This window comes from Metopolophium dirhodum, chromosome 1 (genome assembly GCF_019925205.1).
Source record: "Metopolophium dirhodum isolate CAU chromosome 1, ASM1992520v1, whole genome shotgun sequence".
In the NCBI taxonomy this organism is placed as follows: domain Eukaryota; kingdom Metazoa; phylum Arthropoda; class Insecta; order Hemiptera; family Aphididae; genus Metopolophium; species Metopolophium dirhodum.
The window spans coordinates 125,801,956-125,818,158 of record NC_083560.1 but is presented as its reverse complement, the minus strand read 5'-3'; the positions used below and the strand labels follow the sequence as shown (position 1 = coordinate 125,818,158).

At 27.6% G+C, this 16,203-nt stretch overlaps 2 protein-coding genes across 2 annotated transcripts; both read left to right on the top strand.

Moving 5' to 3' along the window:
- The first annotated feature begins 782 nt into the window (after positions 1–782).
- LOC132935934 (transcription initiation factor TFIID subunit 9B-like) lies at positions 783–5,047 on the top strand. Its single transcript, XM_061002585.1, has 6 exons — positions 783–912; positions 1,006–1,174; positions 1,237–1,373; positions 3,558–3,686; positions 3,754–3,853; positions 4,496–5,047. The coding sequence occupies exons 2-6, from the start codon at positions 1,051–1,053 to the stop codon at positions 4,627–4,629; spliced, it is 624 nt and encodes a 207-aa protein (XP_060858568.1). The 5' UTR covers positions 783–912; positions 1,006–1,050; the 3' UTR covers positions 4,630–5,047.
- A 7,686-nt stretch (positions 5,048–12,733) lies between these two features.
- LOC132933822 (uncharacterized) lies at positions 12,734–14,875 on the top strand. Its single transcript, XM_061000098.1, has 8 exons — positions 12,734–12,809; positions 12,876–13,096; positions 13,329–13,635; positions 13,702–13,927; positions 13,989–14,126; positions 14,205–14,247; positions 14,371–14,600; positions 14,740–14,875. The coding sequence occupies exons 1-8, from the start codon at positions 12,755–12,757 to the stop codon at positions 14,873–14,875; spliced, it is 1,356 nt and encodes a 451-aa protein (XP_060856081.1). The 5' UTR covers positions 12,734–12,754.
- Positions 14,876–16,203: the final 1,328 nt, after the last annotated feature.

Here is a 16,203-nt window from a genome sequence, read left to right as displayed (position 1 = left end):
GGTGGATACATTTATTGCTTTTACTCATTTTATTGCAGTAACATAAATTACTGAAATAAAGAAAGAAATATTTTCAAATATGATATTGCGAAAACGGATCAAGTACAAGTACAATAATATAAAGTAGTATAGTACAAATTGCCGGACACTCATAAATGATAAAAATCGGACACCAACTACCATCAGCGTACCCCTCCGCATAGGCGGGAGGGTGTTAGTTTAATCACCTTATAAAAAATACACCTTGCATTAAATTTTTATCTCTCTATTGTCCAAGGTGTATTGATCATAGACGTATACGTCTATGGTATTGATACACTTTGCTATTGCCTCTTATAGCCTCAAGTAATTTTCGACACGTAGCCCGTAGTACGTGGGTAGTGTAAATTAGAAGTAAGTACGTATAGTACAGTAGTTACTGTAAGTGTAAGTTGTGAGTGTAAGTTATAACAATTTAGTAACAATGTCTGAAGAGTGTGGCCTTGGAAGCGAAATTTCCGCTAACGAATCATGCGCATTGCATTCGATATTACGAAAATTTTCAATTTTTTATAATATTATGAACTGGTAACGACATGGTTGGCGGGGGCCGGGGGACGGTTACCAAAAGGTTATAGGACATTGAATGTATTCAGCTACCGGTGATTTTATTTGTCTCAAATCTTAATTCCCAATTTAATATTATGCGACCTCCCTGTATGTCTTGTAGCTTGTACAAACATTCGTGGTCACTGATAAGCTGCTTGTTTACAGTCCGACCAGTAGGTACACTACAGTCCGTATGCGAATCCCTTTTTAATGAAACATTATCATTATCATATTTACATTAAATCGTGATAAAGCATTGGTAATAATTTATTAATTGTTGATTTCGTATTTTCGTTTGTTTTCTGGCATTTGCGCTTTTTCATTGTGAGTACACATCTTTGTTTTAACTATTTTAGTAGGCACTATTATAATATCGATGTGTTCAAGTCGTTTTATCTGATTTTTTTTATTTCACAGGAATCTGAAGACGAAAGATAACTATTCTGGTTTTGATCTTGCAAAATGTCGTCTTCGCAAGGAAACCGCATGCCTAAAGATTCTCAAACCATAGTGTCGATGATGAATGATTTAGGAATACGTGAATATGAACAACAAGTTTTAAACCACCTGCTAGAATTTAATTACAGTAGGTACCTACCTGCAGGCTGCAGTGAAATAAAAGTATTGATTTATTATTTTGTTTATTAGGATACACATCACTCATTCTGGAAGAAGCTAAGGCTTGTTCAAAATTTGCTAATAAGGAGAAAATTGATGCGGATGATGTCAAAATGGCAATTCAAATGACCGAAGATGGTGTATTTCTTAAATCTCCTCCACGTGATGTAATCTAATATAATATTATTCTTAATCTTAAAAGTTTTAAAATTATTTTTGTAGCTGAAGAAGAATATCTTTCATTTAAGAACCAATCCTAACTTGTATTTTAGAAATTATATTACAAAAAGTAGATAATAATCTAAGTCACGGTTTTCCTGTGTTGAAAGTCTAAAGTCTAAACCAATCTTATTAGTTATTATATCAAAATTAAAGGTCTCAATTTCATGTATAGTTCATGTGAAATTAAAATTCACGTATGCGATCACGTGCATTTATTTCACGTGAATCTGTGAATTAAACTTCACGTGAATCCGTGAATTTAACCGTTTACTCGTTAATTTAATTTGGGTGTCATATTCCCCTATGACTTTTTTTAAGCTGGAAAACGATATTTATGTACTAACTTATGTAATTATATAAATATTATTATTTATAGGTACTATTGTACCTACTGTATGGTATAGGTATTTTATAGAAACAACAAATAAAAACCCAAATCCCCTATGGTAGCTGTAACTAAGATAATATTACTAGGTAATAAACACTATTGCAATATTGCACAAATATATTGATATAATGCAATTTACATTAATTTTTGGGATTCATTTCAACTAGTTAAGCACAATGGTTATAACATTTTGAAATTCAAGATTTTGTGTAAATTATTCCACAAATCTACGTAGAAAATGCAGTTTAGCTGTAGAGTGATTTTTAAAAAAAAATTTTCAGTATTAATGGTGTAATCAGAGTTTGTTGGTCAGACTTAGTTCCAGGGTTGCAACCTTTTGAAGTTTGCAATTTTGAGTATTTTACGTCTACGCAGATGATTTCATAAATCTACTCGAAAATGTACATTTTAAAACTTTATTAAATAGTACGCGCCTAATTATTTATTTTAATGTATGCATGCATTTATACATGTACCTACTTACATTATACAGATTACATATGACAATGGTTGGACTGAGAGATTTATATGTTATAAACCAAAATAATTTTTTTAGTGTTTTGTGGTGGTAGGGGGGGGGGGCAAATGTTTCAATCCATTTGATAATATTAGTAGAAATTGTACTTACCAACATACACAGTTAGGTATACCTTGTATACAGTTTCAATAACCAAATTAAATTATTAGAAAAAGTAAAATAACCAATATAAAATAGATATACTCTACATCCAGATATACATATCTATATATCATGAAATATTGTAAATCAGTTTAAATTGTATATTTTAAATTTGTAAATATATTATTTCATTTAAATTAAAGTTAATTTTTTTTTTTAACTTTATATTTTTGTATGATTTTAATATTTAATGCAAACTAATAAATAATAAATAGCAAAAAAATAAATAAAATTTGAAGTTAGTTAATTTGAAGAAAAATTTGTTATATAATTCCTAATTTGTTTTTGTACGATTTTGCACACATTTCAGCATTTTAATTGAAGGTTTTTTAAGTGTTTGCTTCACAAAAATCTGGTTTTTAATTATAATGTTTGGAAAACTTCATTTTAATTAGACAAAAAATAGATTTACTTATCCTTTTTACTGGAAAATGTGTTAATGCTTATTATTATCGTACATACTATATTTTAATAGATGCATTACATTAGTCATAATATTATATACAGTTTTATTATACTCAATAGTGCATGTAATAGTAGATAATATTATTAAATCTATAATATAGATTATTGTATTACATAATTATATTTTATTTTATTTTCTACAATAAATATTATAATTTACCTAGTTAACATTATACCTACTATATTTGTTAAAATTGTTTTAGTATTTAAAAATCATATTTAATTTCAATGAAGTGATTAATTTGTTTTTGAATCTTGTGATACTAGTTAAATATAATATAATTAATATACTAATTTTAATACTATAGGTATATTATTGATGATAATGTTGTATAATATTTTCTGTTACTTAAATTTTTTGCTTACAACTATGACAGAATTTAAAATAACCGTTTTTAGATATTTTTTATAGCCAGTGCTGTGCTAATGATCATTGGTGTCGAAGGACAATTATATTAATTGCCCTTTGCACAACTTTGGTCAAAGTGTGTATGAATTATTGCTGGTTAAATAGTGGTACCTACTCAAAAACGTTCAGAACTACAGAGTTAAAATTTAAAGTTTAAATAAAACTGTATTTTGAATTGTTTCATGAAGGAACTAATCAAAGCGAGTAATGAATTAAACAACAAACCTCTGCCTGCAATAAAGCCTGCTAGTGGGTTGAGAATTCCTCAAAATGGTTCAAGTTTCTTACAAGCAAAATACAAGCTCAAAACTGATTTGGTAATTTTTAATATATTATTAGTTTCCCACCGTATTAGTTATTTTTATAAATATTTTTTTTTTATAGAATAAAGGAAGAAATGTATTGAAGAAAAACACTAAAATAACAGTAGCTGAAATGTTGAATGCGACTAAACAGACCGACGCTGTCAGTAATCCTACACAATGTAATTCAATTTATTAAATTTAATTTTGGTGCATTTAAATCAAGTGGAATTAGAACACATATTTTATATAAAATTCGAATCAACTTTTAAAATGTTGTGTCAAAGTTTATTGGTAGACTTAGACATTTATAATGAAGCATGTGCAGATGATATTTTATTTGCCCAGCACAATTTAATAGTAAATTGTGGACAGACCTTCAATGTTGTTATACCAATCTGGTAATCTGATATAATATACAAACACAATTCTAACCATTTTATTTATCAATGTAGTAACTAATAAGTTTAAAAATACTGCATTTATTAACTAGAAAAAACATATTTAAAATCTGTTAGTTTATTTATTTAACTCTTGGAACATCAAATCCAATTTCCCATATTGAGCTTATTCTTTTAACTTTTAAGAAAGTATATATATATTAGAGCTATATTAGAGTTTATAAGTTTAATTTTTTTCTAAGTTAATTAATTATTTATATTATTAATTTATAACACTACCCATCTGACTTTTGTTGTTCGTATACACTAATAATTCTACTCATTCCCTTTCATACAATTTTTATGACACATAAATATATATTAATATATGTTTTGTTATTAATCAGGCATTTAAATATTAATAATCATTATTATTATTTGTAGCTGATTTGAAGAGGGATGGTTTAAGTGATTTGGACATTGACAAGGTTATTGAAGAACAGCAGTACAATCAAGACAATTTCAATGATTTTAGTTTGGATTCCTTATTACATGATCCTAATTCATTATCATTTTGAACATAACTTTTTTTTATTGATTTTAACTCTAAGGTACTAATCTAAATAATATATTATATCTTATATGAGTTATATTTATATTACTTTATTTAAACATACCATTTTATATTATAAGATTCATTAAAAAAAACTCACATTTACCGTATGGTAATTTTGTAAAATCCGTATTTCATAATGTGAATTCTTTCTACTCTGATTGTAAATCATCTTGAGTTTAAAACTATTAAATAATCATCAGTAAACTGTAGCGTAAGTTTTTGTAATTCTTAATTGAGCAATTATTAGTTAAGAATTTTCTGAAAATGCTAAATAAATTAAAAATATTTGTAAGTATTTTTATTGAGTTAATCTAATTTAAATTTCTGAGATTAATGAAAACATTGGAATAATGAAAACATATATTAGTTTATGTATTAATATTATTAATGTTACTGAAATAAAAGTTAAAGTTTTTTTTTATGTACTTAATTTGTAAATTTATTGTACCCTCGATGGGTGTCTCCCTGTCATATTTAATGATAATTTAAGGTTCCCTTAATGTCACTTATTTTCATTATGGCTTTTTCATTCTGTGAATAAGGTAAATTTACATCTATTCAATTATAATATACCTACCAGTGTCAATAGTTGACTTGTTGCATATAATATTAATAAATACTAATGATTGTAACATAGTATAATATAATCATAATAATGACCGAAGAATTGTCTATATAATATTAGATATACAAACACAAAACTTTTATATTTAAAAAAAAAGTTACTGAAGAAATAACTTTAAACTAAGTAATAATAATTATTTTAAAAGAGGTACATATTGATAGGAGTAGTATAATATTACCATCCTTGGCACACCCCATTTCACATCAGTAAAAGACCGCAAAGAAAACAATGCGCAAAGAGATCACAAAATAAATATAACATTCTATCAAAATAAAAATATCATAAAAAGATCGCAAAATAAATAAAAATAAATCTAACATATTCCGATCCCAAAAGATCATAAAATTAAATTTATCAAAATAAGATCACAAACCGCTACCTTAATATAATTAATCGCAACATAAATAAAAAAAAATCTAACATTCTATTAAAGATACCGATCGCAAAATGAAATTGGTATTAATAATATAAAAATGTTTCACAAAATTAACCAATCATTATTATGATTTATTTTTATTTTTAATTAATGTATTGAGATGGTATATGAAATTATTTCTATCTTTATTTGTATTATAATGTCCCCAAGCTAAAGTGTCAATTCCATTTTCCAAAATAAATCTTTTATCATCATAAAAGCTTTTTTGTTTTGTTCTACTGTAAAACAATTATGTTTCTTTGTTTAAAAAAAATGTTGACTAACATATTTTGGGTTTTTACTATATAAACAATTTTTGAAATATTCAAACATAGTTTATTTCCCACAATATTTTTTTTAACACCTTAAGCTTTTTAATTTATTTTTTAGTATCTAAGATTCGATGTGAATATAATTTAGATCTTAAATCTATAATTCAGTCATAATTTTTCTATTAAACTCATCATTAAACTTGCCCAAGACTTTTTTGCTAACTTAAGAAACCTAAACCATAAAATAATATTATCTTTTGGATTTAAAACGATGATTATTTTCTAAATATATTATATGTATATCGGAAAACTTTACTTGGACAATTTTAAATTAATTGTTGATTGGCGTTAAAGTTTTGAACTCGTTGAATTCCAGAGAAATGTGTAAAATGTTTCTTCAAATTATTTTTTAGTATATAATTAGCCGTTCGTAGAAAATAGAATATCCGGTCAGGTTAAGGGGTCTCGCTACGGTCATTTTTAAGGAGCAACATTTTGGCAATTTCTAATCTTGTCATAGCCGCCCGGGATCTATATGTGTTAGTTGTAAATGATTATTAGTGTGAGTGAAAATAAATGCGGGTATCCTATCTCGTACGCGCATGCAAATGTCAATAACTCGATAACCATTTAAATTTCACTACACAAATTTTACAAAAACATACATTTGCTTTGACAAAATTAAAGTTGGTTAACGTTGTTTGATTTTGATTTTGAAACAATATTTGAATTCTCCAGAAAAATGTCTATAGATCCTACAAAACATTTACCGTTTTCAATATTAATTTTAATTTTAATTATGATTCGAAAAAGTTCATATTTTCAAGTTTTCAATTACAGTTCACAATAATATAAAATTTGGTTTTTAGAAAGTGCTTCGTAGAATCTATAGACAATTTTATAGTGAGTTCAAATTTTTTTTCAGAATTAAAATCGGACAACGGCAACTAACTTAAATGTTGTCAATACTTTAGGTATTTTCAGCTAAAATTGACGGCAGTAGCGAGGCCCCTTAATACCAACCGCGATGGACGGCATCTAAAAGGATAACGACGTTGTTATTATTGCACAATATGATGTTACTTTTTATACAATATTAAATTATATTCAACAATTATTTTTTAATAAATATATACAAAAACTACCCCCTGTATAAAATTGGCCCTTTTGCCCCTCCTAAATTCACCACTACCCATGGGATACCTGTCTATTGGGGAAATGGTTAACTCCTACAAATGTAGTGTTATCTCCTACAAAAGATAGTGTTAACTCCTATAAAAGATAGTGTTCACTCCTACAAAAAATTAATACCGTATTGCTGTAAAAATATCAGTCTTGCAATATATTAACACATAAAATAAAAATGGTTTGAAAAATATAATAAAAATGTTAATAAAACAATAATCATTATCATTTACGATTAAAACAAACTTTTTTTGAAAAAAATAATAAAAAAATTCAATAAAACAATACTAAGTCATAATCATTTACGTATATTTTTGTGGCATACTTTGGAGATAAACTCTAAACGTGAAATTCCTCCTCGTATATATTTATCTTTTTGATTAAGTATAAATTGATATTTAGAAATAGTTTTTGCCTGTCTGCGTTGTGTTGTATGACTGCTTCTAATTTTAATGTATGTTTCGGTCTGAATATCTTTCAAAACTTTCACGAATAAATGGAGATTTGGATAGTGATGATAAAAATTACTATTAAATCTTGAATGAAATGATTCACATGCATTTGTAGTATCATTAGAAGACCACAATTTTGGAGGAAATAATGAAAACGAAAAAATATAATTTTCAGATAAATAGTCGCAATATTGTTGGACTTTATCGTCAGATGGCATATTTTCTAACAAATCAAATACAAAGCAATCTTCAATATCGTTAGCATCTTGCAATAATGGTAAACCGAATGTGAGAACTAAAAATTTTCCAATTTCAGATTTACCATTATTGTAATCAGTGGCGTATCCAGGGGGGGGGGGTTACAGTAACCCCCCCCCCCCCCCCGAAAATTGTTCAATATTTAATTAATTTAATGATCGACCGGCACAGCACGCGGCACCCAGCGGTCACCATTACACGTCAAAATATTATAACTTTTAGATTCTTGTAACTTTCAAGATAACTTTTCGTATAGTGTACGACGCATGTATAAAACTGACTAATAATTAGCAAAACCCGAATTACATGACATTATGATACTTTTATTTACATTGCAGTGCCCATTGTTTAAATTTAGCAATAACTTTTAGCTGTAAAGTCCCAGAAGTAAGAAATTGTATGGGTACTATACAAAGTGTACCTAAGTACTTTTTTCGGTTATCCAAAAAGGCAAAGTATTTTGCAATTATCAATAGTAGAAATATTTCCACAGACTAATCGTTTTAAACTAAAAATATTATGTGCAACTCGATGGGTCGATCGCCATGATGCAGTTATATTATTTGAAGAACTTCAACCAGCCATTTTACATGCACTAGATAAAATAACACTTTGGCCAGATTCTGACACTTCTAGTTCTGCAAGTCATCTACTTACTGCGATAAGACAGTTAAAATTTCAAACAGCTTTAGCTATTTTAGTGAAAATACTTTCCATAAGTTTTCCTCTAAATATTCAACTTTAACATCTGCTGAACTCAAGAACAAAAATGCTATTGAAGTATACTTCCAAACCTGTCCAGATGTTTATCCAATAATATCTAAGCTTCTTCAAATATTTATTACACTTCCAGTATCTACTGCCACAGGAGAACGATCGTTTTCAACACTCCGTCGTTTGAAAACTTATTTGAGAAATTCTTCTGGACAAATACATTTAAATGGTTTAGCCTTACTTAATATTCATCGTGATATTAACGTGGATATTAATGATGTTTTAGATGAACTTGCTAAAAAATCGAAACGAAAATTGAATAAAAATTTAGTTTGAAAAAAAAAATATTTACATATTTCAACTTTTTATAGTCAGCGTTATAAAATAGTTATACACTTATAAAATATTTAATGTATGATGATTTATTATAATAAAAACACACAATTCAATAAAATGTTATATGTTACACTTTTATTAACCCCCCCCCCCCCCAAAAAAAAATTCTGGATACGCCACTGATTGTAATCATTCGTTAGGCCTAATTGCTGGATTTTTCTGTACCAATTTCGGCACAAATGAAAATTACAACCATGAATTTGCACTGTTGGCCAAATATTTTTAATTGCATTATGAATAGCAATTTCAAAGTCCACCACAACTGTAACTTTTTTTTTTTTTTTCCATCACTACATGGGGGCCGGACTGTTTTCACATTACTTAGCCCCATTTTCACATTACTTAGCCCCATTCACATTACTTAGCCCCTTTCACATTACTTAGCCCCTTTCACATTACTTAGCCCCCACCATAACTGTAACTGGTTGAAACCGTAAATTATTTTGCAAGCAAATTTCGATAGTTTTTAAAAATAATGTACTGTATGTATGGCTATTTTTGTCAGGAAGCAAAGTAAAGACTAATGTTATATAATTTTGATTCTTAAAACCATGAATAGTGAATAACTGCAAAAAATATTTTGTACAATAATTGAAAGTACCGTCTAAAAAAATGTTTTCGTTAGAACAAAGAAATTTTAAATTTTCTATACAAGAAAATATAATAATATGGCTATCTTGATCATTTAATAAAATAAATTGTTCAGAACGGTTTGTTTGTATATCCATTACATTTAAAGTATCGTGAACTTCTTCAATACTTTTAGGCAAAGGTGGCAAAATAGATTTACGTGCATTATACACATTTCGTCTAATATAATTGAGATCAGTTGTATTTAAATTATTTTCAGTTAAAATAAACTTGGAAGGTTTTTCTACAATATTGTCTTCACTTACTTTCCTTTTCAGTGAATTATTGACTTCTTGGCGATTTAATGTAGTATCTTCATCACGATTGTGAATTAGAACTACATGCTTTTCGATAATTTCATCCTCTGTATTATTTGTGTAAATTTTACTTTGACACTTATTATTAATACAACGCCGTTTTTTGGCCACTTTTTGCAGTATAGTGTAAAAAAAATTTATATTTATCAACTATTAATAACTTTTTACCATTCTGACTATACATGAATTCCATTGCAATTTGTAATAATGTACGACTATAAGAGTGACTAACTTTACTGCACAAAACGGCGAAAGACGCAAAAGATTCACTAGACTAAACTCAAACAATACACAGTTATACAGTTACGAGCGGACTACAATATCGGCAATAAACGCCAATTTGTTCGGAAATTTCCGATACAGACGAGATTATCATGTTTTATCGTTATTCGACAATATTCGATGCCATATCGCTGATCTATTTAAAACACTTTGTACTGCAAGTGCCGATATGAACGTATAGTATAGTATAGTATATAATATGGATATAATCTAACCTTCGACAATCATCAAACAGCCTATAAACAAGCTCTATTCAAGCGTTTGTTTATTAAATAATGTATATTTATTATTTTCAAGTTATGATAATTTTGAGCTTTTTGAGCTTTTCAACTTCAAAATTGTAAATTTAAGTAATATAACCCTATTTTTTAAAGGGAAGATATGTAGGAGATTACAATATATTTGATTTTCAGGTAAAAATTTTAAAAGGTTATTAGTGTAGGAGTTTACATTTAATGATAATTCAGGTAAAAAGGTTATTCGTGGAGGAGTTTACATTTGGCCGTCTATTGTATTTTATGTTTTGAAAAATATGATAATTCATTATTTCCAAATTTCCAATCTTTTGCATGTCTATTAAAAAAGGTGTGTGTGCTAGCACGCACTTATGATGTGAAATTTATTTTGTAGTTTTTAGTGTATCTGGGCTTTTCTAAAAATGACCAATATAACAACATGTTAATATTAACAGATTTAACTTAGTAAACGACATTGTTTAGCACTAGTTTTAACCAGTGGTGTAGCCAGGATTTTGGAATTAAGAGGGGGGGGGGGGGTCACAAAGCAAAAGAAAATCTGCAATCGTTTTATTGTCTGATAAACGCAAAAAAAATAAGATTCAAATTATAACATAAATATTGTCAATGTGAAACCAATTTATTTAAAAGAGCACCTATTTGAAATTTTTCAACAGCTGTATACTGATTATTATTGTAAAAATAAACGCCGAAACACGTTTGGGCACAAAAAGGTATTTTTACATTGGAATTGGGACAACTTTCCAGTAAAAGGTTTAGGTACACATTTTTTTAGACACTAAAAATTAATACAAAGCGTGGATACCAATACGTTTAGCTAATACATATTTTTTATATTTTATTTTTTAGAGTCTATTAGCGTTACTCAGGAGACACCACGGGGAGGTTGGATCTTATAATTATTTCCTATATTTTTAATATTATATTAAACCATTGGGTCATTACAAAAATACTAAATCTACTTAATTCAAAAATCGTGTTAAATTTTATTAACCGTTATCTTATTTATTATTAAATTTTATTTTTTTTCCGACATAATAACTTGGACCGTTATCGTTATACGACGTGGAATATTATTGTCAAGAATGCAAGATAATGTTGACATGGACCATGGTTTTAATGGTTTTAACCATAGCGTACAATACTAGGTATTGTAATATCAAGCCCTGCAATCGTTTCGATATTTATAATTATTATATATAAATTATTATTACTTAATTATTAAATGTATAAATATAAAATAAATAATAAAACTAAATTTAGGTGCATGTAATAAAAATAACAATAAAAAGCGGGTAATTGGATGTCGCTCTGCTGTACAGTAGGTTACAATAAGTGGGTCAATGTATAATGGATTGTATTAAACTTGAATTCAATGATATACTATCATTATTGTATAAGAAAACCGATTCTGAGTGGAGAAGACGGTTTGTCAGTCTGGATATTTTATATTGTTATTATTTATTATATCCTGTAGGTTGAATTAATATTATAATATTTTATTCGTTTCTATGGTGATAAACAAAGCATTAAAAATGAAAATCCCATTTTTTAATGGTTTTTTGTAATTAGTCGGTGGTTTTTCCTGTGGCATTAAGAAAATCTCTAAAGTACCATCTTGATCAAATTTGCCAAAAGATAAGGTACTATTTGTTGAAATCAAAGCACTCCTTCTGGTAGAAATTTTGTATACAGGATAAAAAAAAAATAAGCACCATTGTAAAACCACTAGCGTCCTCGCTCCGCTCAGAATCTAAAATACTAACAATATATCTATTTAAATTTAATTTGCACTTGAAGTAATAAGTGCAAATATATATATAAACAAATATATATATATATGCTTTTAATATATTAAACCACATTCTATTTCACAGTTCATACTAGTTATTTAATAGATAAATAGATAAAAAAAAAATAATAATCAGATAAATATCATTGTTATTTATTTTTATTTATTTTTCTTTCTCATGGGGTGTATCGCATTATTTCGTTACAAATTGTTCAGCGTTATACACTATCTAAAGAAGTTTTACTTCGAAAATTTTTATTACTTTAACACCTCTCCTAAAAGAGTTGGGAAAAACATGTTTTTTATCTGTTAGGTGTAGTGACAAAACTATATTGATTATTCCGTTACCATGGTAAATAATTATAACAATATTGAAAAATTTAAATTTTGCACATTTTAATTATTCATGGTACATGTGTTGAGAGAATACGTAGTTTTATTAAAAATTTATTTCGTTAACATTTGCAGAACAAAATATTCAACAACTTAACGATGCCCGATCGCGTTATTAAACATAAATCTAAAAGGCCCGTTTCTTCGGTTAAAAGTGAGTAGGTACCTGAAACAGGCATTAACGAATTAAAATAACTTTTTAAATAAACTGTCATTTTAGAACAAGTATCTGCACCGATCCGGACCACGATGAAAATACTCACAAAGAAAAAAAACACGTATACCGAGGAAAAAAGTTATATTTGTAGCGTGTCTTCAAATTCGCTAGGGAGTCATAAGTATGATAAGATTCCAGGATCAAATCATCCACTGACGTCATCGATTCCGAGGTCATCTCAAAGTGAACTTAGGAAACATTTTATCGACAGGTCTGACAATTTGGTAAATATACATGTTATATACTAGGTACCTAATTAGTACCTACCTACCTGTATTATTAATTAACGAAGCGTAAATAAAAAATAAGTTAATTCATAATAATAGATATAACGTTTAAGAAACTCATGTAATAGGTAGTATATATGTATATATATATAGACCTATGTACGTACCTACCAATTAATTGTGTATACGTACCTAATATATGTTTAAGTTTTTTATTTTAATTCTTAAGACTAAAAAAAGCTACCAAACATTATATAAAGAACTTGAAGAGCAACACAAGGACGTAACAATTGAATTGGAACAAACTAAATTTATGGCAGAATCTCTTCAAGCGCAGTTGTATAAAGTTAAACATGATAAAGAAATTCAGACGTGTGGAATTAGTTTAGATGAATTAGAAAATAATTTAGAACATTTAAAAACTAATTTAGAACAACAAGCAATTAATTTAGAACAACAAGCAATTAATTTAGAACAACAAGAAATTAGTTTGAAAAATATGACCAATGAAAAAACATTGTTGACTTTGGAACTGGGTTCGTAAAAAAAAAAACTAATTAATAATAATACTAAGTATATAACAAAAACAAAACGTGATTTAGGTGTAAAAAATGAAAAACTATTGACTATGGCTGCTCAAGCCTCGTCATTAAATTCAAAAATAGAGATTTTAAACAGTACAGTAGATGATTTAAAAAAGACAGACTCTGAAAAAACCATAAGAATCGAAAACTTGTTCAAGGAAAGAAATAAGTTAAAAAATGATTTTATTGAGCTTTTGAGGGAGAAAGATTTGTTTCAAGAAGAGATAATTGTACTTAAGAATAAGTAAAATATCTAGAAACTATAATTATATCATATTTTATTAATTTACATAAAATTGTAATAGATATACAGAAACTAATCAAAAACTGCAAGAATTGAGATCCGAAGTAGGAAAAAAGAGATACGAATTTGTGCAACGTTCTATGGGATTAAGTGAACAATCAGACTTAAATATTAAACAGCAAAAACAGATAAGAATCATGTGAGATTAATTATTTTGACGATATAGCTATACAGTATTGATAATTTAATGTGCCAAATGTGTATTTGTTAATTTTAGGGAAGATATTACTTTGGAACTTGAATTGATGGTCAAACGTTTGGTATGAGTAAAAAACATTTATCAGACATTTTCGCTAATTTAAATAAATGATTCATTTTATGAATAATGTATAATTATAGTATAACATACTTATCTAATAAATATAATTTTATCTGACTTGCAGACACTTGAAAACCAGGACTATATTATCACGATCGACCGTTTAAAAGAAGATGGTGTTGAGTTGAAAAATGAAATAAAACAGTGGGAAACCAGGGCTGGTTGTTGGATTAATGCGTATGTTCGAGAACAATTTGAATCGAAAATTGAGAATCTTGAAAATGAAAACCAACAATTAAATGTTAAAAACTTACAACTGACAGACAAGTACAACAAAATAATTTCCGAAAAATGGTGAGACACAGACAGTGCATTATTATTATTGTAATTTTGTTTTTTTCGTTTCATTTGGTGTATACCTATATCTATTATTTATGCACGAGAGACGAGACATAATATTTATCTAATATATTTGTTAATATATTTCAATCAGCGAACAAATATCTGAAAAAGAAAGAATTGCTGAGATGAAACAAGAAACAATTGAACAAATGACGGAAATAATCAATTTAATGAGGAAAACCCATGTTCATAACATCGATGACGACCAAATACGAGCACTGAATTAGACTGCGTGGTAGGTACCTATGTAAAAACGAGCCATTGTGTTTACCCACCGAAACTCAACATATTGACACACGTGAGATCAAACTATTATGTATATGTAATGGTATTACAATGAAGATGTAAATTATGTAAAATATAATACAAGGCTCCAACGTTTTCGGAGTTTTTGGCTCCAAGTTTTTATTAATAAAGCTGGGTCTTTTAATTTTTAAGACATTTTTCAAAATTTTGAAAATGTATGAATTTTTACGCTTTTTTATCCAAAAAATAAAATTTTATTGATATTTATAGAAAAAAAAAACTAAAAAAATTGAAAAAATTACAATGTCCATAAACAGCTCAAAAAGAGTCGCAATATTTTCAAAATTGTATGATGTATAGAAAATTAAAATATAAATATTCAGTAAAATTTTCATGTACCTACAGTTATTTGTTTTTGAATTACAACAAAATAACAAAATCACTACATGAAAAATCGAATGAATATCCAATTTTGTAAAAATATGAATTTCAAATGCTCATAAAAATTTAATTTGATTTGCTTGTAGACAATTTTTTTTTGACAAAAGTAAACAAACTTATGAGTAATTTTGTATTACATTTTAAATCTTAGATTTAAAAAGAAAAATTTTTATGAATATCTAACACAAAATAATTTGCACATTTTCGTAAATATTACGTATTTTGTCAATATTTAAACTTTAAATGCTTATAAAAAAAAAAATTGTGACAAATGATTTTCAATATTTTTCATCTGTCTTTGAAACATTATGCTATGAGCCTTCTATACAATTTTCAAGTTTTTTTTTACCAACAAAAAATTTTTATTGATATTTGTAGAATAAAAAACTAAAGAATTGGAAATTGAAGATGTCCGTAAACAGCTCAAAATAAGTCAAAATATTTTGAAAATGTTATGGTATACAGAAAATGTTAAAATGAACATTCAGTTAGCATTTCATATATCAACAGTAATTTGTTTTAGAGTTACACCAAGAGCTGCCTCCCCTTCCTCCCCCGTACGCATGCTTAATGCTTATGCCCGTGGGCCCGTGGCCATGACCCCCTTTAATCCAGGCTTAAAGAGGCGATTTCGATTCGTGCCCACGACACAACAAATTTTATATAATAATGGCCGGGATAGTCGAATCGCTCTTAATACCTACAAAGAAATGGTCGAATTGCACTTGGGTTCAAAAAAGGTAATGGTCGAACTGCACTCGGGTAAAAAGCATGTAGTGGTCGAACTGCACTCTTTCAAAATATAGAGTTAAAATTTAAGGTCACTATGGACGTTCACGTTTATTATTATAATAATATTTTCGATTTA

What these genes read in the sequence shown, in the direction of transcription:
- LOC132935934 (XM_061002585.1), top strand. Translation starts at nt 1,051, where the DNA reads ATGTCGTCTTCGCAAGGAAACCGCATGCCTAAAGATTCTCAAACCATA. An exon ending in CCTGCTAGAATTTAATTACA is followed by an intron (nt 1,175 to 1,236) that starts GTAGGTACCTAC and finishes TTTGTTTATTAG; the next exon opens with GATACACATCACTCATTCTG. An exon ending in TTAAATCTCCTCCACGTGAT is followed by an intron (nt 1,374 to 3,557) that starts GTAATCTAATAT and finishes TGTTTCATGAAG; the next exon opens with GAACTAATCAAAGCGAGTAA.
- LOC132933822 (XM_061000098.1), top strand. Translation starts at nt 12,755, where the DNA reads ATGCCCGATCGCGTTATTAAACATAAATCTAAAAGGCCCGTTTCTTCG. An exon ending in AATTGATGGTCAAACGTTTG is followed by an intron (nt 14,248 to 14,370) that starts GTATGAGTAAAA and finishes TCTGACTTGCAG; the next exon opens with ACACTTGAAAACCAGGACTA. An exon ending in AAAATAATTTCCGAAAAATG is followed by an intron (nt 14,601 to 14,739) that starts GTGAGACACAGA and finishes TATTTCAATCAG; the next exon opens with CGAACAAATATCTGAAAAAG.